Source organism: Panthera leo, chromosome D2 (assembly GCF_018350215.1).
Source record: "Panthera leo isolate Ple1 chromosome D2, P.leo_Ple1_pat1.1, whole genome shotgun sequence".
In the NCBI taxonomy this organism is placed as follows: Eukaryota; Metazoa; Chordata; class Mammalia; order Carnivora; family Felidae; genus Panthera; species Panthera leo.
This window is the reverse complement of record NC_056689.1, coordinates 29,104,054-29,129,343: the sequence shown is the minus strand read 5'-3', so window position 1 is coordinate 29,129,343 and position 25,290 is coordinate 29,104,054. Positions and strand designations below refer to the sequence as shown.

The 25,290-nt window shown below is 37.3% G+C and overlaps 1 protein-coding gene across 2 annotated transcripts in view; it reads left to right on the top strand.

Moving 5' to 3' along the window:
- Positions 1 to 16,346, top strand: part of SLC25A16 (solute carrier family 25 member 16) — a 50,694-nt gene extending 34,348 nt beyond the window's left edge. The window contains exons 5-9 of one of the 2 annotated variants that reach the window (XM_042908985.1): positions 3,057 to 3,178; positions 3,536 to 3,602; positions 8,214 to 8,376; positions 12,044 to 12,112; positions 16,150 to 16,346. In XM_042908985.1, the coding sequence (XP_042764919.1) occupies positions 3,057 to 3,178; positions 3,536 to 3,602; positions 8,214 to 8,376; positions 12,044 to 12,112; positions 16,150 to 16,255 (527 nt within the window). In that variant the 3' untranslated portion in view covers positions 16,256 to 16,346. Of the gene's footprint in view, positions 1 to 3,056; positions 3,179 to 3,535; positions 3,603 to 8,213; positions 8,377 to 12,043; positions 12,117 to 16,149 lie in introns of those variants that run through there. The other variant, XM_042908984.1, reaches the window with a different exon arrangement.
- Positions 16,347 to 25,290: the final 8,944 nt, after the last annotated feature.

Sequence of the window (25,290 nt, the reverse complement as noted above, 5' to 3'; positions counted from 1 at the left end):
GACCAGAGAACACACCTTACCATCCACAAGTACATCCATGGAGTAGTCTTCAGGAAGCATGTGCCTCATGTACTCATAGAGATCCAGAAATTTGCCCTGAAGGAAATGGGATCTCCAGATGTACACACTGACATTAGGCCCAACAAAAGTGTCTGGGCCAAAAGAATAAGGAATGTCCCTCACACTGTATTCATGTGAGGTTGTTCAGAAGCTGTAATGAGGATGAAGATTCATCAAAGAAGCTATAGGTGTTGGTTACCTATGTACCAAGCAGGTAACCACTTTCAAAAATCTGTCACCACTTTTAAAAAATCTATCCAAACAAAAATGTGGATGAGAACTGACAACTGAGTGTCAAATAAAGTTATAAAACCTCAAGGAAAAAAAAAAGATAAAAAGTCAAATGAGAAAGAAGGCAAAATAACACAGAATGCTTTTTGTCCATGAAATGTTGGGGAAATTATCCAATAATTGAATATTCTGATTGTCTAATAATTATCTAATACTCTGAGAAGTCAGGAAAATAGGACTTTTATTCCAATGACTGACATTATAAATTGAAACAATCTTTCTGGAAGACAATTTTTCTATTAAAAGCCTTACTCTTTTACACCTGAAACCAATTTTACCGTATGTTAACTAGTAGAATTGGAAAAAAAAAAAAAAGCCTTACTCTTTGACCTAATAATTCTAATTTAGGAATTTATCCATAGTGGAAAGGATAAGGATGCACAAAAATATTTAGTTATAAAATCATTTACCAAAACCCTGTTCACTGTTACAATATCATATAACAAATAATGGAGCATATATCAAATTAGGTTAGACAACCTAAATGTCTAAGAGGATTGTTTTAATAAATTTTGATACATCCAGGTGATGTTTTTCTCACATGGGAAGATGTTCATAATATAACATACAGTAGAAAAATTGACTACAAAATAGAATTACATATTAAAATTATTTTTTAAATTTACTTTTTTTATTTTTTAGTAATCTCTACACCCAAAGTGGGGCTTAAACTCATGACCTGAAGATCAAGAGTCAAATGCTCTCCTGAATGAGCCAGCCAGCTATCCCAGAATTATACTATTATCATAATATATATGTGGGCATGTGTTTACATGTGTAAATGCACATGTATAAGGGTTTGGGATATTATATATGTAGGTGGTTATTACTGGTGGATGAATATGTATATGTTTAATTTTATTATCTATTTTTTAAAATTTTTCTATGCTGAACATACATTTCTTTGGTATTTTACAAAAATAGAAGATTCTTACAAAATCAAAAATAAACTATTGAGAGTACATCAAAATAAAAAGCTTTTGGGGGCACCTAGCTGGCACAGTCCATAGAGCCTGTGACTCTTGATCTTGGGATTGTGAGTTTGAGCTCCATGTTGGGTGTGGAGATCACTTAAAAATAAAATTAAAAACAATAAACAATAAAATAAAAAGCTTCTGCACAGTAAAGGAAACTATCAACAAAACTAAGACAACCTACTGAATGGGAGAAGATATTTGCAAATGATATATCCAATAAAGGGTTAGTATCCAAAATACATAAAGAGCCGATACAACTCAACACAAAAAACCAAATAATCTAATTAAAATGGACAGAAGACATGAACAGACATTTCTTGGAAGAAGACATACAGATGGTCAATGGACACATGAAAAGATGCTCAACATCATTCATCATCAGGGAAATGCTAATCAAAACCACAATGAGGTATCACCTCACATTTGTCAGAATGGCTAAAATAAAAAACTTCAAGAGCGGCACCTGGGTGGCTCAGTCACTGGTTAAGAGTTTGGGGCGCCTGGGTGGCTCAGTCAGGTAAGCATTTGACTTCAGCTCAGGTCATGATCACGGTTCGTGAGTTCGAGCCCTGCATCAGGCTCTCTGCTCTCAGTGCAGAGTCTGGAGCCTGCTTCGGATTCTATGTCTCCTTCTCTCTCTGCCCCTTCCCCACTCATGCTTTGTCTTTCTTCCTCTCTCAAAAATAAACAAACATTAAAAAAAAAAGTTCAACTCTTGACTTCGGCAGGTAATGATCTCATGGTTCGTGGGTTCTTGAATTCAAGCCCCACATCAGGCTGTGCGCTGACAGTGCAGAGCCTGCTTGGGATTCTATCTCCCTTTCTCTCTGCCCCTCCCTGACACATGCACACGTTCTCTCTCTATTGCTGTCTCTCAAAAACAAACAAACAAACAAACAAACAAACAAAAACAATATTGGCAGGGATGTGGAGAAAAAGGAACCCTTATGCACTGTTGATGGGAATGAAAACTGGTGCAGCTACTGTTGTAGACCACATGGAGGTTCCTGAAAAAATTAAAAATAGAATTATTATATGATCCAGTAATTCCACTATTGCATATTTACCCTAACAATACAAAGACATTAATTTGAAAGGACGATGCACCCCGATGTTTATTACAGCATTATTTACAATAGCCAACTTAGGGGAGCAGCCCAAGTGTCCATCAATAGATGAATGGATAAAGAAGACGATAATACACACACACACACAGAGTAAAACCTTGGTTTGTAAGCATAATTCCTTCTGGAAACATGCTTATAATCCAAAGTACTTGTATATCTCTCTCTTTCAAAATAAATAAAAAATAAACTTAAAAAAATTCCTTTGATTAGGTAAACATCTCTTCATTTTAGGATTAGAGATAATACATAAAAAGTCAAATATCTTGCCTAGTGCTAGGAGATAGTTTTTCCTTTCTGGTATCTTACCTGGAAATAGACAAGAAATAGAATTAAAAAAAATACTCATCATACACCTACACTGCACTGTTTTGGTGTTAATAATATAACTTCACAGTGGGAAGAATTTCAAGAGAGTTTACAAACTGACCCTTTGCTTGCAAGATTGTTTTTCAACTGATAACATTATGATTTAATTCTGTAAGTAATATCACTTTCGATTGCATTGGGTTTTCATCATAAGTATATTTTGAGAGCACTACTAATGATCGGAAAGAGATATATATTTTCTATTACATTTTTAAGTTTCTCCTTTTGTTTTCAGGTATGACAGCAGTTATCTGTACTTACCCACTTGACATGGTTAGAGTACGCCTAGCATTCCAGGTGAAAGGGGAACACACTTATACAGGAATTATTCATGCATTCAAAACAATTTATGCAAAGGTATTTCACATTTACTTTTCTTGTTTATATTGTGTCTTTTTTTTTTTTTTAATAATGTGAGTTTTATGCCCGACATGGGGCTTGAACTCATGACTCTAAGACCAAGAGTCACAAGGTCTACTGACTGAGCCAGTCAGGTGCCCTTATAATGTGTCCTTATATATTTAGAAAAATATTTTGAAAGTTATATAAGCTATCTTATTTATAGTTATTGATGTTAATAATGATTGTGACACATTTGTGTTTCAGGTTGGGTCCCAGAATAATTTTTTTCATTGTAATGTATGCTTTTGCTTTTTGATGTTTATCATAATAAACACAATGTAATCTCACTTCTACTTTTTCTTCATTCAAAAGGAAGGTGGTTTCCTTGGATTTTACAGAGGCCTGATGCCCACTATATTAGGAATGGCTCCATATGCAGGTATTTTCAAATTTGGCAGAATCTTGATCTTTCATTTTTTTCTAAGAATGATTTTTAAATTGTAGCATTTTGTATTTAAGCCCCAATTCCTTCAGGAATTATTTCTTTCCTCCCTAAGGATAACCATTTGACCCAGCACCATAGTCCCTCCTTTCCCCAGTGATCTACGGTGCTACTGCTTTTTTTTTTACAGTGCTACTTCTAAAAATAAGAATAAAGTGCAGTTTTATGCACTCTTTATATTTGGTAGGACAAGTCCATTTACCTTATGCTTTTTTTTTTTCCAGGAATGTAGGAACTATAGATATTGTTTCCTGCACATTTTAAAATCCATTTTGAAGTTGCACAAAAACACTTGCTGGGATTTTGAATGAAATTTTATACAGTTCCGGGACATTTTTGTTAGATATATTTATAGATACCATGTAAGCTGTGTTGTGTCTTTTAGAAAATTACATTTTTAGTTTATTACTTGATTTAATTTTATGATTTTATAGCTAGCCATTATCCTACTTGTTGGTATCATAGCCAGCCACTGTGTTACTTGCAGATGTTTTGGGTTTCCTATGTGGGCAATCGTATCCTGTCCACATGGTGTCTTTTTCTTATTTACATTCTAATCCTTATTTCCTTATTTATTTATGTTTATCTTCACTTACTGTACGATGCTAAGGACTTACAGTGCAGCAGTGAATAGAAGTGATGATAGTAGGCATTTTGGCTCATTAATTATTTTAAAGGGACTGTTTGTAATACTTCTTCATTTAGTTTAATGTTCATTTATGATGTTAAGGAAGTTTTGCTAAGAATTTTTATCTGATTTGGTGTTGAATTTTATCAGACACCCTCTCCTGCATTTATGGAGGTAATCATATAGCTTTCTCCTTTAATATGTTATTATGATAAATGATATTAATAGATGTTCTAAGATCAAGTCAAATTGGCTCTGACATAATGACCTTTTTATATCCTGTTGGATTAAGTTTGCTAATTGTCTTTAGAGGTTATACATCTAGGGGCACCTGGGTGGCTCAGTTGGTTAAGCATCTGACTTCGGCTCAGATCATGATCTCCCCGTTCATGAGTTCCTTCTTTGGCCTAAGTGCTGACAGCTTGGAACCTGGAGCCTGCTTCGGATTCTGTGTCTCCCTTTCTCTGCCCCTCCCCTGCTGGCACGTTGTTTCTCTCTCTCTCAAAAAAAAAAACATTAAAAAAAAAAAGAGAAGTGTGGTTTGGGTATCAAGGTTATATAAGTCTCATAAATGAGTTGTAGAGTATTTCCTCATCTTCCATCTCTATAAGATGATTAGAATTATCTGTTTCTTGAAAGTTTTCTTTGTGGGTGATTTTTTTAATACTGGTTTAACTTCTTAAATGGTTGTAGGACCATTCAGATTTTCTATCTTTTGTGAAACATTTTTGGTAATTCATGCCTTTCTTTACCATTTTGAATTTGACCTTTTTGGATTAATTTTCAATTTTTTAGCAAAAGATTTCCCTTATTTCTTCATATCATTTTGACATCTACTCTATTGCCATGCTCCTTTTTTCACTTTTTTTTTTTTTTTTTTTTGATCAGTTATTTGATTTTGCAAAGAATCAATTTTGGCTTGTGTTTTTCTCTAGTCTACCTTTATTTTGCCTTTCATTGATTCTTGTTCATTTCTTAATTATCTCCTTCTTTGTCATGTTTATTCTTCAGTTGGATACTTACTCTTTCATTTTCAACCTTTGGGTTTTTTTATTCCTAATGTGGGCTTCCTACCCACCCCCCCCACCCCCCGCCCCGCCATCATGCTTCAGCTGCATCCCATGAGTTTATTATTTTATTAATTGTTTTTACTTAAAATTTGGAAATTTTGAAATGTATACAAAAGTAGACAATAGTATAATGAGCCACCATGCACCTATGACCTATCTTCAAAAGTGATCAACTCAGGACCAATCTTGTTTCATCTGTGCCCTTAAATACTCCCTCCACTCTCATTCCAAATTGTTTTGTTTTGTTTTTTTTTTATTTTATTTTTAACATTTATTTATTTTTGAGACAGAGAGAGACAGAGCATGAACGGGGGAGGGGCAGAGAGAGAGAGGGAGACACAGAATCTGAACCAGGCTCCAGGTTCTGAGCCATCAGCCCAGAGCCCGACAGGGGCTCGAACTCACGGACCGCGAGATCGTGACCTGAGTTGAAGTCGGACGGTTAACCGACTGAGCCACCCAGGTGCCCCTCATTCCAAATTGTTTTAAAGTAACTCCACAGTATCTCAGTATTCAGCTCTCTATGTTTTTTAGTTTTTTTATTTTATTTTTTAAATGTTTTATTTATTTTTGAGAGAGAGACAGAGCACGAGTGGGGAAGGGGCAGAGAGAGAGGGAGAAACAGAATCTGAAGCAGGCTCCAGGTTGTCAGCACAGAGCCGGATGTGGTGCTCGAATCCACTAGCTGTGAGATCATGACCTGAGCCAAAGTGGGACACCTAACCAGTTGAGCCACCCAGGTGCCTCTCTATGCTTTTTTAAAAAGCATAACCACACACTATTATGAACTTTAAAAATATTTTTTAAGTTTATTTATTTACTTTGAGAGAGAGAACGTGAGTGGAGGGGCAGAGAGAGAGAGAGAGAGAGGGAGAGAGAGAATCCCAAGCAGGCTCTGCTTGTCAGCACAGAGCCCCGATGTGGGGCTCAAGCTCATGGACCATGAGATCATGACCTGAGCCAAAACCAAGAGTTGGACACTTAACCAACTGAGTCACCCAGGTGCCCATAAAAAGTTTCTTAATATCATCTAGTATATTATCATTGTTCAAATCCCTGCCCCCTCCCCTTAACTCATAATTAGCTTTTGGACAGATCCAAGTTAATATTTGCCTAGTATATCTTTTTTCATCCTTTTATTTTTTACTTTCTCATATCTTTATGTTTTAGGTATTTCTTTTGAAATCATTATATAACTGGATATTGTTAAAAATCTAGTCTGTAAAATCTTTAGTTGCCCATTAGTTCACCTGATAGTTATTGTGATTATTGATACATTTGTACTTGCTCTGTACCTTGCTATTTGATTTCCACCCGAGGCTTTTCTTTTTTATGTTTTTAAATATTTCTTCCTTGTTCACTTATTTTGCCTAACTCTTACCTGCTCTATTATAAATGTATAAATTTATTTGCCTCCTCCTATGTTGGTGGTCTTTAATTATGAACCCATTACTTGATCTGAATCTCTGAGTTTCAGACCCAGTGATTCCATCTTCTGTAGACCCAGTAGCAAGATGCATCTCAATAGCTTTGCTGCTATTGGCATCAATATGAAAAGTCACTTCACTTCTTTCATGGGCCCACAACTCCCAAATGAGCTCCAGCTTCTATTTTTAGAAGGTGGTGGTGCTGGGGTTCTTGGAGACTTTCTCATTCTTTTTGCAAGACCTGTAGCAATGACAAAGTCATTCAGAATACCTAGATTGCCATTATGCTGGAAGAAGAACTCTTTAATTTTTTGGTCTTATTTTCCTCTCTTTCTAAGTTTTTTGTTTTTAAAATATATTTTAACCTAGTTATAGTATATATATAATTTTGTTTCTTAATTTTTCCCCATTTCCCAAACATTTTTCACATATATCTGTACTCTTCACAAACATCATTTTATTAGTTGTGTCATATTTTCACTGAATACTATTCCACATTATTTAGGTATTTCTAATTTTTTTAACTTACATTTAATTTGCTACGAATTTCACCATTGTGAACTTTCTCAGATTTTAGATTCAGTCTTTAGTGTATGAATATATAAAAGCGTATGAATATTCTAAAATTGTATACTGTCATTTCAAAATACTATAAAGTTATAAGAATTTTGTATAAGGAATAAATGCATATATTGAGGTATTCTCCTAGACTAAATTTTTGTTAGTGCTTATTTCTTGTTAAGCATCAAGTATATTTTAAATATATTTTCAAATTTAGTAGATATCAAGGTATCTTGAATAATGCTTAGTTGATAGGATTGCTTGAATTCTATTCTTGATTTTGTTAATGTAAGACTTTAATGGGTCTATTATACAATCATAAATGTTCAGCAAGCACTAAGTGCATATTATTGATAATTTAATATTTACTAGATTTCATGTGTTTTGTGATTCAATATGAACATTTATCTCATGCTTACCACTCTTCCTTGGAGACAAAATTAGGCACTGAGTTAAAATAACAATTTTTTGTCACTTCTGAATGTTTTGTTTGTATCTTATCACCATCATTGTTATTGTGAATTTAAGTTGTAGTATTTACTTGTAATTATTAATCATGAATTTAAATTTTACTGATGTGAAACCTTGGAAGACTACTTAATCCTATTAATATATAAGGTGGCATTTATGCCCAACTACTGTCTTTATTCAGTAAATTGAAGTGTATGAAAACCATAGCGATAATTGTTATAGGTATCTTGTTATCTTTAGGTTACTTATAAACATTAATTAAGCCTTTTTCTGTCAGAAATCAGGAAATGTATAGTTTGTTCTTTGAGTTAATTGGTTATTATAAAGAATGGTATCTTTTCATGGTTTATGAATCTTAAGCATCATGGTGAATTTATGTTTTATTTTTCAGGTGTTTCATTTTTTACTTTTGGTACCTTAAAGAGTGTTGGGCTTTCCCATGCCCCTACCCTTCTTGGCAGACCTTCATCAGACAATCCTAATGTCTTAGTTTTGAAAACCCACATAAACTTACTTTGTGGTGGTGTTGCTGGAGCAATAGCACAAACAATATCGTAAGTTTCTTCATTAACTTAATCCAATCAATTTGCAGTTTTTCAATCTTGATTTTCAGCATTATTCATTTTATTTTTTATTATATATATATATATATATATATTTACCACTTTGCAGATCTTCTTTTTCTTTTTTAACTTTATTTTTTATTTTTTAAAATTTACATCCAAATTAGTTAGCATATAGTGAAGCAATGATTTCAGGAGTAGATTCTTTAATGCCCCTTACCCATTTAGCCCATCCCTGCTCCCTCTCATGTATATATATATATTTAATGTTTATTTATTTTTGTGAGAGAGAGAGAGAAGGGGGGGGGGGAACGAGTGGGGGAGGGGCAGAGAGAGAAAATGACAGAAGATCCAAAGTGGGCTCTGGGCTGTCAGCAGAGAGCCTGATGCAGTTCGAACTCATGAACCCTGAGATCATGACCTGAGCCGAAGTCAGATACCCAACTGACTGAGCGACCCAGTCACTTCTCTTGCATTAAATCTTGAAGACCTCCTTTGTGTCAGACAATATACTAAGTTTTGGGACATTTGCTGAATATAGATAAAGGGATTGCTGTATTGTAATTGAAAAAGTAGCTTCAAGGGATTTCCCTAGTCCAAGAGAGATTGTGTAGATGAGATAAAAAGGGGCTGGAACACTAAGAAGCAGGAATTTTTCAGGAAGAAGAAGAAAAGCTTTCTGTGACTGAGGAGTATCCTGAAAAACAGGATGTAGTATTATCACAAAGACGAAAAAGAGTATCCAATGGAAAAGAAAAATCAAAGTAATATAAGTACTGAAAAGTAAGGTGTTCATTGGATTTTACAGTCAAGGATTACTTGTGTGAAAGCAGATTCCGTGTACTTGTGTGTGGAAGCAGATCATACTAGGTTGAAGGTGAAGAAAAAAAGGTGGTGGTTTACTTTTGGCAATCTGGCTGTGGAACCTTGCGCATTTGTAGAAACATGATCACCTCTAGTTATTTTGATTCTCTTCTTGCTCTTACCTTTTTCTTTACTACTACTCACTTCCAATCTAGATCCTTAAAATCTTTTCTTTCCCATTTCTTTTCTTAAACTGTATTCTATACCCATTGACTCTTACCAGATCCAAAGGCTCCCTCTTAGTTCTTTTGCTTCCTTCCAATTGTTCTAGTTCCTTCATTTTTGTAAATTTTTTTTAATGTTTATTTTTGAGAGAGAAACAGAGTGCAAGTGGGGGAGGGGCAGAGAGCTAGGGAGACACAGAATCTGAAGCCAACTGCAGGCTCTGAGCTGTCAGCACAGAGTCAGACGCAGGGCTTGAACTCACAGACCGCGAGATCATGACCTGAGCCCAAGTCGGACACTCAACCGACTGAGCCACCCAAGGCGCCCCTAGTTCCTTCAGTTTTGTAACAGTACCTCTCCTTGGCCATCTGCCTTCCCAACCCACCCACCCCCACCTTTTCAAGTATCTTACTGATTCATATCTTCCTCTTTCTTCCTATCCATGCTGATATTTTAAGGCGCAGCCTGGCTTTAGTCCTATGCTCTTCCCATAAATGTGTAGAATAGCTCATCTATCTTTATGGTTTCAGTGGTCACCTCTGCACAGATAACAAATTTTATTTAATTCTCCATTACTTCCTCTCCATTACTTCTGTAGCAAGCTCTTAGATATTTCTGCTTGGACTTCTGCCATCAGGGCAAACTCCATAGTTCAGATATTAATTCCTTTTTTCCTCTTGGTGACAATCCTCAGCTCCCAGCTTTCTTATTTGTTATTGATAACCATTAATCTTCTAGCCCTAATACTACCTTGAAACCATTTTTCACATTGTACGTATCCAAATACTCACTATGTCTTACTGTTTGTTACTGTAGAACATTGCCTAGAATGCTATTTTCTTTCTTTCCCATTGTTCTTTCCCGTATTCTAATCCTTGTACCTTGTCTTCTTACATTCTCTCCCTTCTACTAACCAATTCCTTCTACTCACATATGTCTTTTCCGGCTTGGAAACTGAATCCTTCAGACTAGGTTTTTGTTCCCTTGATTCCCATAAAATTTCTTCTTCTCACTACCCCATTAAAAAATAATTCCTGGAGATGCTACTGAAATGCATACAGAACTTCAATTATTGTTAATGCTATTTCTTAAGCTGTTTGGTTAAAAAAACATGTTTTTTAATTATTAAAAAAAGTTTTTTTACTGAAAGGCAGAGAGAGACAGAGCACAAATGGGGGAGGGGCAGAGAGAGAAGGAGACAGAATCCTAAGCAGGCTCCAGGCTCTGAGTTGTCAGCACAGAGCCCGACACAGGGCTCGAACTTACAAACCATGAGATCCTGACCTGAGCCGAAGTTGGACACTCAACTGACTGAGCCCCCCAGGAGTCCCACATGTTTTTTTAATTATAACATATCATTATGAATATAAACATAGGCAGCTCTTCCTGCCCACGGGTCCTGTCCCCATGCTTTGATAAAATCACCTTATCATTATTTTTGTCATATATCACTTAAGTATATGTTAGGTACCATGGAGATCTTTGAATAGGAAAGTAAAAAGCAGCTTTGTGACACTTGAGAATGTAAGATTCAATTTTCTTAATGTTGGGATAGCAATACCTATTTCATGCAATTATGAAGATGGAATGAGATAAATTACATAAATTGTTTAACTACATTGACAAGTAGTCAATATTAGCAAAATAAAAGTAATTTAAAAAAATCACCTGGGGTCCCACTCTTAAGAGAGATTTCTTTTGTATATTTCATTTCAGGCATTTTATTTTATTTTATTTTATTTTATTTTATTTTATTTTAGTTAAGTGTACCTAATTTGAGAGAGAAACAGAGCATGAGCAGGGGAGGGGCAGAGAGAGAGAATCCCAAGCAGGTCCCACACTGTCAGCACAGAGCCCAATGTGGGGCTCAGGCTCACGAACTGTGAGATCATGACCTGAGCTGAAACCAAGAATTGGACTCTCAACCAACTGAGACACCCAGGTGGCCCTCAGGCAAATTTTTTAACAGAATTTTCTCTGTTCTCTAAATGCAGTATCTGTATTGTTAATTTTTGCCTTTAAGGAAAATTTTTTGTTGGTCTACTGTATACAAGGGGGCTTGCTGAATATTTTTAGAGTAGTGGTTCTTAACTAGAGGTGATTTTGCCTCCAGTGGACATTTATTAATATCTGGAGACAATTTTGGCTGTCACAGCTGGGGTTATGCTATTGGCATGGAGTGGGTAGAGGCCAGAGTGGGTAGAGTGGGATGTGCTTAAACATCTTACATTGAATAGGATAGATCCTCACAATTAAGAATTATCTAACCTAAAATGTCAATAGTGCCAAAGTTGAGAAACCCTGTCCTAGGGTTCCAACAATGAAAAATACCCAGTTTGTTTCTTCAGAAAGTGGCATTGAATTTGGCCTTGAGGAATGAACTCTATATTGTGGTGATGAGAGAGAATCATCTAACCCAATAGAACCACATAAGCAAAGGCAAGACCTCTTTATTGCTGTTTGATTGTATTCATGTGCTTATGTCCTGACTCCTAAATTAGACAAAACAATAAAGGTATAAGAACACATTATTTCCTAGGGAAATAACATGTAGGATTTTGTATTCAATAATTGTTGAGTAGAATGCTAGAAATCATTTTTATATCCTTCTGCCTTTTTCTTCTTTTAGCTACCCATTTGATGTAACTCGTCGGCGAATGCAATTAGGAACTGTTCTTCCAGAATTTGAAAAGTGCCTGTAAGTTTTCCATTTGTCATTGTTCATTTTCTTTAGGAAATGTAATGTTTAAAGTAGGTATAGAGATAGGACTGTGGTCTTACCAGTAGTTCAGATCTTCCATAGTATCCTTTGGTAAATTTACAAACTTTCAATCTAGTCCCAATCCCTATATATATATATATATATATATATATATATATATATATATATATATATATTGTTTATTCATTCTTTTTTAATTTTTTTTTAACGTTTATTTATTTTTGAGACAGAGAGAGACAGAGCATGAACGGGGGAGGGGCAGAGAGAGAGGGAGACACAGAATCGGAAGCAGGATCCAGGCTCTGAGCCATCAGCCCAGAGCCGGACGCGGGGCTTGAACTCATGGACCGTGAGATCGTGACCTGAGCTGAAGTCGGATGCTTAACCAACTGAGCCACCCAGGCGCCCCAATGTTTATTCATTTTTGAAAGACAGAGAGACAGAGCACAAGCAGGGGTGGGGCAGAGAGAGAGGGGGACACAGAATCTGAAGCAGGCTCCAGGCTCCAGGCTCCAAGCTGTCAGCACAGAGCCTGACGCAGGGCTCGAACTCACGAACCGTGAGATCATGACCTGAGCTGAAGTCGGCCGCTTAACCGACTGAGCTACCCAGGCACCCCAAGTTCCAATCCCTATTAAAAATTTCACTTTAGGGGCACCTGGCTGGCTCAGTTGGAAGAGTGTGCAACTCTTGATCTTGAGGTTCTGAATTTGAGCCTCATGTTGGGTGTAGAGATTATTTAAAAGTTTGTTAAAAATTCACATTAGGGGCACCTGGGTGGCTCAGTTGGTCAAGTGTCAGACTCTTGATTTTGGCTCAGGTCATGATTTCATGGTTTGGGTGACTGAGCTCTGAGTCAGACTGTGCGCTGGCAGCTCTGAGCCCACTTGGGATTCTCTCTCTCCCTCTGTCTCTGTCCCATCCTCACTCACTTGCTCGTGCGCATTCTTTCTCATTCTCTCTCAAAAAAAAAAAAAACATTTAAAAAAACACTTTAGAGCAGCTTGGTTAAATAGAAATATAATGTGAGCCACTTATATAATTTAAAATTTTCTGGTAGCCACATTAAAAAAAAAGTATAAAAAAACAGGTGACTGTTTTAAAATCTTTTAATTTAGGGGCACCCGGTGGCTCATTGTGAGGAGCATGCAACTCTTGATTTTGGGGTTGTGAGTTTGAGCCCCATGTTGGGTGTAGAGATTACTTAAATAAATAAACTTAAAAAAAAGTTAAATATTTTAATTTAACCTAATATATCAAAAATATTATCACTTCAACATCTCAAGACTTTGCATCCTTTTTTTAATACTAAGTGTTTGAGGGGCACCTGGGTGGCTCAGTCAGTTAAGCGCCAGACTTTGGCTCAAGTCATGACCTCCCGGTTCGTGGGTTCGAGCTCCACATCCGGCTCCGTGCTGACGGCTAGAGCCTGGAGGCTGCTTCAGATTCTGTGTCTCCTTCTCTCTCGCTGCCCCTTCTTGGCGCGCTCTCTCTCTCTCTCTCTCAAAAACAAATAAACATTTAAAAAAATTAAAAAAATAAAGAAACTAAGTGTTTGAAATCCAGGGTGTATTTAATACTGACAGCACATTTCAATTTGGACTTGCCACATTTTAAGTGCTCACTAACTATGTATGGCTAGTGGCTACCATCATTACCCAGCACAGCTCTAGAGTTTTCTATAATCTGTAGAGATTTAGAATCATTCTGTTTTCTGGGTGGTGTGTTGTTCCTCAGGGGAAGAGCAGAACATTTGCTCAGGACTTTGAATTGCCTTTGAATTGCCTAAAAGGTTTTTTGAAGATTTTAGTCCAGATTGCCTATCAAAAGAGAAAGGCAAAAGCCAAAATGTTTGAAAGGAAGGAACACTGAAACTAGCAAGTCTTATTGCCTATATCTGATAGTCCTCTAACCTTTAGTTCTATAACCATCTGCTAGTTGTAGTATAAAAGTTGAGTTGAAATGGAAGCTTGGTGGGCAACTGAGCATACATCCGTCAAAAAGAATACATATGGCACAAAAACAGACACATAGACCAATGGAATAGAATAGAAACCCCAGAACTAGACCCACAAACGTATGGCCAACTCATCTTTGACAAAGCAGGAAAGAACATCCAATGGAAAAAAGACAGTCTCTTTAACAAATGGTGCTGGGAGAACTGGACAGCAACATGCAGAAGGTTGAAACTAGACCACTTTCTCACACCATTCACAAAAATAAACTCAAAATGGATAAAGGACCTGAATGTGAGACAGGAAACCATCAAAACCTTAGAGGAGAAAGCAGGAAAAGACCTCTCTGACCTCAGCCGTAGCAATCTCTTACTCGGCACATCCCCAAAGGCAAGGGAATTAAAAGAAAAAGTGAATTACTGGGACCTTATGAAGATAAAAAGCTTCTGCACAGCAAAGGAAACAACCAACAAAACGAAAAGGCAACCAACGGAATGGGAAAAGATATTTGCAAATGACACATCGGACAAAGGGCTAGTATCCAAAATCTATAAAGAGCTCATCAAACTCCACACCCGAAAAACAAATAACCCAGTGAAGAAATGGGCAGAAAACATGAATAGACACTTCTCTAAAGAAGACATCCGGATGGCCAACAGGCACATGAAAAGATGTTCAACGTCGCTCCTTATCAGGGAAATACAAATCAAAACCACACTCAGATACCACCTCACGCCAGTCAGAGTGGCCAAAATGAAGAAATCAGGAGACTATAGATGCTGGAGAGGATGTGGAGAAACAGGAACCCTCTTGCACTGTTGGTGGGAATGCAAATTGGTGCAGCCGCTCTGGAAAGCAGTGTGGAGGTTCCTCAGAAAATTAAAAATAGACCTACCCTATGACCCAGCAATAGCACTGCTAGGAATTTATCCAAGGGATACAGGAGTACTGATGCATAGGGGCACCTGTACCCCAATGTTTATAGCAGCACTCTCAACAATAGCCAAATTATGGAAAGAGCCTAAATGTCCATCAACTGATGAATGGATAAAGAAATTGTGGTTTATATACACAATGGAATACTACGTGGCAATGAGAAAAAATGAAATATGGCCTTTTGTAGCAACATGGATGGAACTGGAGAGTGTGATGCTAAGTGAGATAAGCCATACAGAGAAAGACAGATACCATATGGTTTCACTCTTATGTGGATCCTGAGAAACATAACAGAAACCCATGGGGGAGGGGAAGGAAAAAAAAAAAAAAAAAAAAAGAGGTTAGAGTGGGAGAGAGCCAAAGCATAAGAGACTGTTAAAAACTGAGAACAAACTGAGGGTTGATGGGGGGTGGGAGGGAGGGCAGGGTGGGTGATGGGTATTGAGGAGGGCACCTTTTGGGATGAGCACTGGGTGTTGTATGGAAACCAATTTGACAGTAAATTTCATATATTAAAAAATAAAAAAATAAAAAAATAAAAATAAAATAAAATAAAATAAAATAAAATTAAAAAAAAAAAGAAAAAAAAAAGAGAAAAAAAAAAAAAGAATACATAAATATTTCAAATACTTTTATGATATAGTGTTGCCAGTAAATTTTACATAGTCCAAACAAAGTAAATTGTATTAATCAGCTGGCAATTCTGTGTATAATGCTTGTACTTGTTTGGAATGAATTGCTGTTTTATGGTGACTTTTCACCTTGTTTTAACACTTGCTTTCCAAAAGCTATTCAAGATGACATTTTGGCTTTTTTTTTTTAAATGTTTATTTATTTTTGAAGGAAAGGGAAAGAGGGTGTGTGGGAGGGGCTGAGAGGGAGACAGAAGATCTGGTGAGTAGAGGAGGGGCAGAGAGAGAAGGAGAGAGAGAGAATCCCAAGCAGCTCCTCACTGTCGGCACAGAGAGCTATGTGGGGATCTTAGTCACGAACCTGTGAGATCATAACTTGAGCTAAAGTCAGATGTTCAACTGACTGAGCCACCCAGGTGCCCTTGACATTTTGACTTCTTTTAAAAATGCTATTATGGATCCTGAAAATATCTCATGAGTGGGCATAAAGGTGTCATCATTTAACTATTGTCTTTCAGTACCATGTGGGAGACTATGAAGTACGTCTATGGACACCATGGAATTCGAAGAGGATTATATCGTGGCTTATCTCTTAATTACATTCGCTGTATTCCCTCTCAAGCAGTGGCTTTTACAACATACGAACTTATGAAGCAGTTTTTTCACCTCAACTGAAGAAAATCGTGATTTCTTTTCCTGAGTAAACTCTCACAGGGAGACATAAATGTTCTTTTAATTTTGAGGGGAACATTACTTGAAGGGGGCTATTTGCCTAGTCACAGGAACCACTGGTATTTTAGTACTTGATTTTTTTATTCATAACAAATCAAAAGTGCTTACCGTGCTTTTTGATGCCAAAAGTTATAACTGAGAACATTGAAAAAAATTCCTAAGCTGATGCTGGCTAATCAGTTAGGTTATTTGAAACTGTTTTAAAATGTTTTTTGGGAGTAGCACTAACTTAAAATGGGATTCAAGAGGTTGCCATTAGGCTTTATCATGCTTTAATTCCAAGCTTTAAGTATAATCATGATTTTCAAAGACTCTAACATTGGTTATTATTATTGTAATAAACAGGCTTGGTTATATTGCAGCAGAATGATGAGAACTGAATTTTTATGTTTATAAAATGTAGCTTAGGGGGCACCTGGCTGGCTCAGCCAGAAGAGCATGCGACTCTTAATCTCGGAGTCATAAATTCCAACCCCATGTTAGGTGTAGAGATTACTGGGGCGGCGGGGGGGGTGGGGGGGGGGTGGGAGGGAAGTAGTTTAGAAGCCAGCATTGAACATTATTCTTAGTATCTCTCTTCTCATAATTCTGCTCCACTGCATAAAAGGACTGACACTTTTTCTCTTTGTTTTTAAATAAAATAAATGCTGTATTTAAAAATTAGCCTTGTAGAAGCTCAACAATAAATGAAGAATTTTCAGGTGTTGCTCAAATGTTATTACTAGGTACTATGACTGACTTAAATTTGTTTTTAAAAGTCAATATATTTCCCAAAGGCAGTAATAATAAATACTGAATATCTTTGCTCTCAAAACAGATTAGCATTATAGATTTGTTTTTGTTAGATGATTTGGTATATACTAGAAAACTTATTTAAGTGAACTGTGAAATATCTATTAATATAGATGTGAATGTCAAAGAATGTTTCTAAGGTATTTTGTCATGATACATCAACTAGTTCTTCCATGTAAAATAATTTTAGTGCAATATAAACTTAAGTAGAAACATAAAACTGATTTGATTTGCTATCCTTTATATTAAAATGGTTTAAAATATAAGAATTCCATTTATTGTGTTTAGAGTACCTTTTATCTTTTACTGTAAGCATGACAGAAGTGGAAAGGGAACAAATACCGTTCTGTCCTCAGACATAGCAATTTGTAGAATTGATGTGATTTTTTTTGATCAATGCAAACTATTTTAACTGCTCTAACTTTATAATTTTTTTTATTGAGGTAAAATTGACATATAACAATATATTAGTTTCAGGTGCACAATGTAATGATTCAATATTTGTATTTACTGCAAAACAATCACCACAATAGTCTAGTTACCATCTAATTGATGTGATTTTTAGGACATTAGAAAACTAAATCGAAAAGTGTTACTTCTGCTTCAATTTTAATTTTGTTTGCATAAAAGATTTCTTGTTATACTTTGGTAAAAATTAGATGAACTGGTTTCATTTTCAAAGTCTTTATTTTAAAATAAATATGTGTCTTTGTATGATTTGTAAGTGTACCCCACAGGTAGAAATACGTGTGTTCTTGAAAGTATTTTGTATATTTTCATTTCTGGGCTATATTGTAGCTAAATATTGTTATCAAGTCACAAGATAATTTAAATGTACGAAATAAATATCTCAGTTATGTTATCAATAAAAGAGGACTGCAAATATTTTTTTAAATAAAAATTTGCATTCTATGTTACAGAATTTTATTCATATTTGGATCATTATTTCTCTTTTTTAACTATTCACATTATTAAAGCACAAATGATAAACATCAATAGTCAGAATGTAAGAATATTTAAAATAATGACTATAGTTATATTTGATTTATTTCAGATTGATGACCCAAAGTGTATCTTGCCAGGTTATCTTCCACTGAAGATTGACTATTTCTGTTTTGATTTCCATTGTTACTCTTTCACTGCTTTTTTTGAGAATACCCCTTTGATCTATAGAATGGGACAGTGGTCTGGTCTAGGCAGTAAGTGAGGTACCACTCCTAGTTTTCAAGGGTATGGAGTTAGAATGGTTAATGGGTAGGGGTGCCCGAGTGGCTCAGTCAGTTAAGTGTCCGACTTTGGCTCAGGTCATGATCTCGAGGTTCGTGAATTCAAGCCCCACATTGGTCTCTTTGCTGTCAGTGCAGAGCCTGGTACCTGCTTCGGATCCTCTGGCTCCCTCTCTCTCTCTCTGCCCCTCTCTGGCTCACGCTCTTTCTCTCAAAAATAAATAAACATTAAATAAATAAAACTTTTAGGGGCGTCTGGGTGGCTCAGTCGGTTAAGTGGCCGACTTTGGCTCAGGTCATGATCTTGCGGTCCGTGAGTTCGAGCCCCGCGTCAGGCTCTGTGCTGACAGCTCAGAGCCTGGAGCCTGGTTCAGATTCTGTGTCTCCCTCTATCTGACCCTCCCCCGTTCATGCTCTGTCTCTCTCTGTCTCAAAAATAAATAAACGTTAAAAAAAATTCTTTTTAAATAAATAAATAAATAAATAAATAAATAAATAAAACTTTAAAAAAAAGAAAGTTTAATGGGTATATATAATAATATCTTACACTATTCTCCCCTTGGGTATTCAACATCCATTGTGTGTCAGGCATTGTATCAGCATAATGGGGGGCTTACCTTGGGAGATCTGTTAGCTGTACTTATAGTCTGATTTGAATGTTCAGTAGCATCTAACACCAGGTATCTTTCTAATACAGTATGTACCACACTTTATGGTAATTACCTTTTTACCTGTGTCCCCTGAACTGGTTCTCTCCAAAGCAGAGCCATGCCTTCATTTCCTATAAGGAGCACAGGATGTGGCACCATAATAGGTGCTCAGTGATGTATACTGATGGGAAAAAGGAAGACTCAGTCCCGTTTTTGGAGACCTTATGTTCAGTAGGCAGAAATAAGGCACAATTAGACCATGGGAAGAACAATTAAGAAATTCATTTGTTTTGTTTCATAGAAATGTCTTGTTACTGGGGCGCCTGGGTTGCTCCTCCAATTAAGTATCCAGCTCTTGGTTTCGGCTCAGGTCATGATCTCACAGTTTCATGAGTCTGAGGCCCACATTGGGCTCTGTGCTGGGATTCTCGCTTTTCCCCCTGCTCATGCTGTCTCTGTCTTGAAAGAAAGAAAGAAAGAAAGAAAGAAAGAAAGAAAGAAAGAAAGAAAGAAAGGAGGGAGGGAGGGAGGAAGGAAGGAAGGAGAAAGACAAGAAGAAAGAAAGAAAAAGAAAGAAAGAGAAAGAAAAGAGAAAGGAAGGAAGGAAATGTTGCTAATTTGAGCAAAGATGAATGGCAAATAATAAAACCTGTATTATGTGAATAACGCATTGCCTTGAGGAGTTGGGCCAATGATACCTGACATACTTGGATAACAACTGAACACTTTACACAATTCCTCACATCAATTCTTTGAATAACAGACACCGTTAGGCCTTAGAAATTGATGACAAATAAGTCATGCATATTTCCTGAGGACCTACTATGTTCCGGGTTTTGTTTTATGCACTTTCAATGCCTTAACTCTATCTCTACAACAACTATAAGATAGGTACTATTTGATACCCCTTTTTTACACATGGACTAACGGAGGCCCAGGGAGATCAAATAACTTGCCCAAATTCACACAGTTAGTGGTGGATCTAGGATTCAAATTCAGCCAGTGAATCTACAGCCTACTCTACTAGCCATGATGCTATACTTCAACACAGTAGTATCCTATTTAAAAACATTTTTTATGTTTATTTTTGAGAGAGAGAGAGCAACAAGCGGGGGAGAGGTAGAGAGAGAAGGAGACACAGAATCTGAAGCAGGCTCCAGGCTCTGAGCTGTCAGCATAGAGCCTGATGTGGGGCTCAAACCCATGAACTGGGAGATCACAACCTGAGCGGAAGTTGGATGCTTAACCGACTGAGCCACCCAGGCGCCCCAGTAATATCCTATTTAGATGACACTCTAACGTCAAATAAATTTGGAACATGTCAATAAACATAAACTAATCAATAAAATTATGATAGTTTATGGAAAATGCTTATTAAGTAAATAGGCCACATTATAGAGAATAATTGTTGGGTGTAAGGATCAGAGAGCTACTTTAGAATCATCAGGGAAAAGTTTCTTTAATATGCTATACTTTAAGCTGACACATGGAGGATAAAAAGGAAATAACTATGCAGAATTGTGGGGGCAGAATGGCCTCAGGTGAAGAGAATAGCCTTAAACAGGAAACAGCTTGGCTTGCATAGGAATTGTCAAAAGTCCACTGTGAATGAAACTTTGTGAGTGAATGAGTAGCAACAAATGGGGTTGGAGAAATAGACAAAGGCCAGACCACTGAGGGCTCTAAAGGATATGGTAATAATTTTGTTTTTTATCCTAAATACAATGGGAAATGCTTGAAGGTTTTCAGCAGGGGAATAAAACTGTCTGATTATGTTTTTACAAAGATCACTCTACTTTGTCCACAAAGTTTGCAGTTAAAACAGAAATCAGAAGGGGAACCTGGGTGGCTCAGTCAGTTGAGTGTCCAACTTCGGCCCAGGTCATGATCTCATGGTTTGTGCATTTGAGTCCCACTTCGGGCTCTGTGCTGACAGCTCAGAGCCTGGATGCTTCAGATTCTGTGTTTCCCTCTCTCTCTGCACCCGCCCCCCCTCCCCCGGCTCATGCTCTGGTCTCTTTCTCTCAAAAATAAATAATAAATAAATATAAATAAATAAATATAAATAAATAATAAATAAATAAATAAATATAATAATAATCAATATAAATAAATAAATAAATAAACACCTTTTTTTTTAATTAAAAAAAAAACAACAGAACTCGGGTGTCTGGGTGGCTCAGTTGGATGTGTGTCTGACCTCAGCTCAGGTCATGATCTCATGGTTTGTGAATTTGAGCCCCACATTGGACTTGCAGATGCAGCACAGAGCCCACCTCAGATCCTCTGTCCCCCTTTCTCTCTGCCCCTGGCCTGCTCACGCTCTCTCTCTCTCAAAAATAAATAAACATTTAGAAAAAAAAGAAAACAAAACAGAAATCAACAAAATTTAAGACAACGGATAAAATAAAACCCCAAAATTGGTGTTTTGAAAAGATCAACAAATTGGTAAGTTCCTAGCTAGACTGATAACTAAACAAGAAAGAATATAAATTACTAACACCAAGAACTAAAAAGAGGTGTCTCAGTTGGTTGAGCATCTGACTTTGGCTCAGGTCATTATCTCTTGGTCAGTGAGTTTGAGCCCCATATCAGACTTTGTGCTGACAGCTCAGAGCCTGGAGCCTGTTTGCGATTCTCTCTCTCCCCCTCCCCCAATTGTATGTGTGCACAAGTACTCCTGTGCTCTCTCTCTTAAAAATAAACATTAAATGGGGCACCTGGGTGGCTCAGTCAGTTGAGCGTCCGACTTCGGCTCAGGTCATGATCTCACGGTTTGTGAGTTCTAGCCCTGCGTCAGACTCCGTGCTGACAGCTCAGAGCCTGGAGCCTGCTTCAGATTCTGTGCCTCTCTCTCTCTCTCTCTCTCTCTCTCTCTGCCCCTCCCCCACTCACACTCTGCCTCTCTCTCCTTCAAAAATAAATAAACATTAAAAAAAAATAAAAAAATAAACATTAAAAATTTAAAAAAATTAAAAAGAGGACATCACTAGGGATCCTACGAATATTTTTTTTTAATTTTTTTTAACGTTTATTTATTTTTGAGACAGAGAGAGACAGAGCATGAACGGGGGAGGGTCAGAGAGAGAGGGAGACACAGAATCGGAAGCAGGCTCCAGGCTCTGAGCCATCAGCCCAGAGCCCGACGCAGGGCTCGAACTCACGGACCGCGAGATTGTGACCTGAGCTAAGTCGGACGCTCAACTGACTGAGCCACCCAGGCGCCCGTGGATCCTACGAATATTAAAAAGATAATAAAGCATTCCTAAATAACTCTTTGCCAAGGAATTTAACAATTTAGATGAAATGGACAGATGCCTTGAAAATCACACCATAGAAACTACCATAGATGAAACAAATCTTCACAGCCAATTTAAAAAATTGAATTCATCAAAAATTCTTCCAGAAGGAAACTCCAGACTCCAGGTCCCTGACTGGCTCAGTCAGTGGAGTGTGCAACTGTTGATCTTGGGTTTGTGGGTTCAAGCCCTATTCTGGGTATAAATAACTTTAAAAAATAAAATAAAATCTTTAAAAAAGGAAAAAAAAAAAAAAGGAACTCCAGACTCAGATGTGAATTCTAATGAACATCTGAGAAAGAAAGAATCTATAAACTTTCAGAAATTAAAAGACAAAGAACACTTTCCAACTCATGTTATGATGCCAGCATAACTTTGATATCCAAACCTGACAAAGTTGTTACAAGAAAATTATAGACCAGTATCTTTCAAAAGCAAAGATTGGAAAATCCTTAACAACATATAATCAAATTGGGGCACCTGGTTGACTCAGCCAGTAGAGTATGTGACTCTTGATCTCAGGGTCATGAGTTGGGTGTAGAGATTACTTTAAAAAAAGAAAGTAGAGGCTCCTGGGTGGCTCAGTCGTTTAAGTGTCAGACTTCCTCTCAGGTCATGATCTCGTGGTTTGTGAGTTCCAGCCCCATGTTGGGCTCTGTGCTGACAGCTCGGAGCTTAGAACCTGCTTTGGATTCTTTGTTTCCCTCTCTCTGTCCCTCTCCAGTCACTCTCTGTCTCTTGCTCTCAAAAATAAATACACATTAAAAAAATTAAAAATAAAATAAATAAAAAATAAAGTAGTCAACACATTAGCAAATCAAACCCAGAGATACATCCGAGTTAATCCTAGGATTGCCAAATTGTTTAATAAAGTCAGTAATTTTCAATAATAACAGAATAAAGGAGAAAATGCACATGATCCTTCAATAGATGCAGAAAAAGTACTTAGCAAAATTCACCATTGATTCATTATAAAAACTAATTACTTTAGGGGGTGCCTGTGTGACTCAGTTAGTTGATCACTTGCCTCTTGATTTTGGCTCAGGTCTTTGTCCCACGGTTGTGGGATCATGCCCCACTTCTGGCCCCGTGCTGAGTGTGGAGCCTGCTTGGGATTCTCTCTCTCACTCTCCCTCTGCACCCCCCGCCCCCCCGCCCCGCACCACCCACTCAAACACTCTCTCTCTCTCAAAATAAAAATAAAAACAAAAACAAAAAACAATCACATTAGAACAGAAGAGACCGGGGCACTTGGCTGTCTCAGTCAGAAGACAGACTGACTCTTGATCTCAGGGTTGTAAGTTCCAGCACCACATTGGGTTTAGAGATTACTTAAAAATAAAATCACTGCCCCTCCCCTGCTTACATGCATGCATTCCCTCTCTCTCAAAATAAATAAATAAACTTAGAACAAAACAGTGTGTTGCAGTTTTCTAGGTTAGAGACAATGATAGGGTAGTGGCAGTGGAGATGGAAACAAATGAAGAGATTTAAGATAGTTTTAGAAGTTGAATCTATGTGTCTGCCTATGGATTGGATGTGAGTAGTAACAGAAAAGAATCAGGATGACTTCTGAGTTTTTAGCCTTGTCTTCTGGGTGGATAGTGCTATTACTGAGAAGAATAATAGGTCTGTCAAGAAAATAAAAAATTCCATTTTGGCCATGTTATAATTAAAGACTCCGCCCCCCCCCCCCCCCCCCCCCCCCATATTGCTAAGTGTAGATATCAAGCAGTAGTTGTGTTTTTGAATTCAGAGGAAAAGCCTTGCCTATACACATGAATGTGAGAATTGTCAGGATAGAGATGGTATTTAAAGCCACGAGAATAAAAAAATAATAATAAAATTAAGCCATGACAATGTCTGAAAAAACCTAGGGAACTGGTAGATAGAAAAATATGTCCAGAAACTGAACTCTGAGGACTTCCAACATTTAGAGATTGGGCAGAAAATGAAGAGACAATACAGGAGATTGAAGGGGGCCTGTGAGGTTGGGGGAAAACCAGATAAGTGTGGTGTCACAGGTAGAAAATCTGTATGTATTGGGCCGCCTGGGTGGCTCTATCCGTTAAGCCTCTGACTTTGGCTCAGGTTATGATCTCATGGTTCATGTGTTTGAGCCCTACATGGGGCTCTGTACTGACAGCTCAGAGCCTGGAGCCTGCTTTGGATTTTGTGTCTCCCTCTCTCTCTCTGCCCCTACCCCACATGTGCTTGCTCTCTCCCTTTCTCTCTCTCTGTGTCAAAAACAGACATGAAAGAAAGAAAGAAAGAAAGAAAGAAAGAAAGAAAGAAAGAAAGAAAAGAAAGAAAGAAAAAGAAAGAAGTTAAGAAAAAGAAAGAAAGAAAGAAAGAAAGAAAGAAAGAAAGAAAGAAAGAAAGAAAATCTGTATCTATTACAGGCAAGGCTTTTTTTTCCCCCCCAAGAAATTTCTCATAATTTTGTATGAATAAACACGAATATAAAAGACAACTTTTAATAACAATTATTTTGATTTTTTAAAATTAAGAGTAGGGTAGGGGCAGAGAGAGAGGGAGAGAAAGAGAGAATCCCAAGCTGGCTCCATGCTGTCAGCTGGGAGCCCCATGAAGGGCTCAAACTCAAGAACTATGATATCATGACCTAACCCAAAATCAAGAATCAGATGGTTAACCCAGTGAGCTACCCAGCTGCCCCATAAAGATTTTTTTTTTTAATTTTTTTTAACGTTTATTTATTTTTGAGACAGAGGGAGACAAAGCATGAACGGGGGAGGGTCAGAGAGAGAATCTGAAACAGGCTCCAGGCTCTGAGCTGTCAGCACAGAGCCTGACGTGGGGCTCGAACTCACGGACCGCGAGATCATGACCTGAGCCGAAGTTGGCCGCTTAACCAACTGAGCCACCCAGGCGCCCCCATAAAGATTATTTTTAAATGGGAGGATAGGGGCAC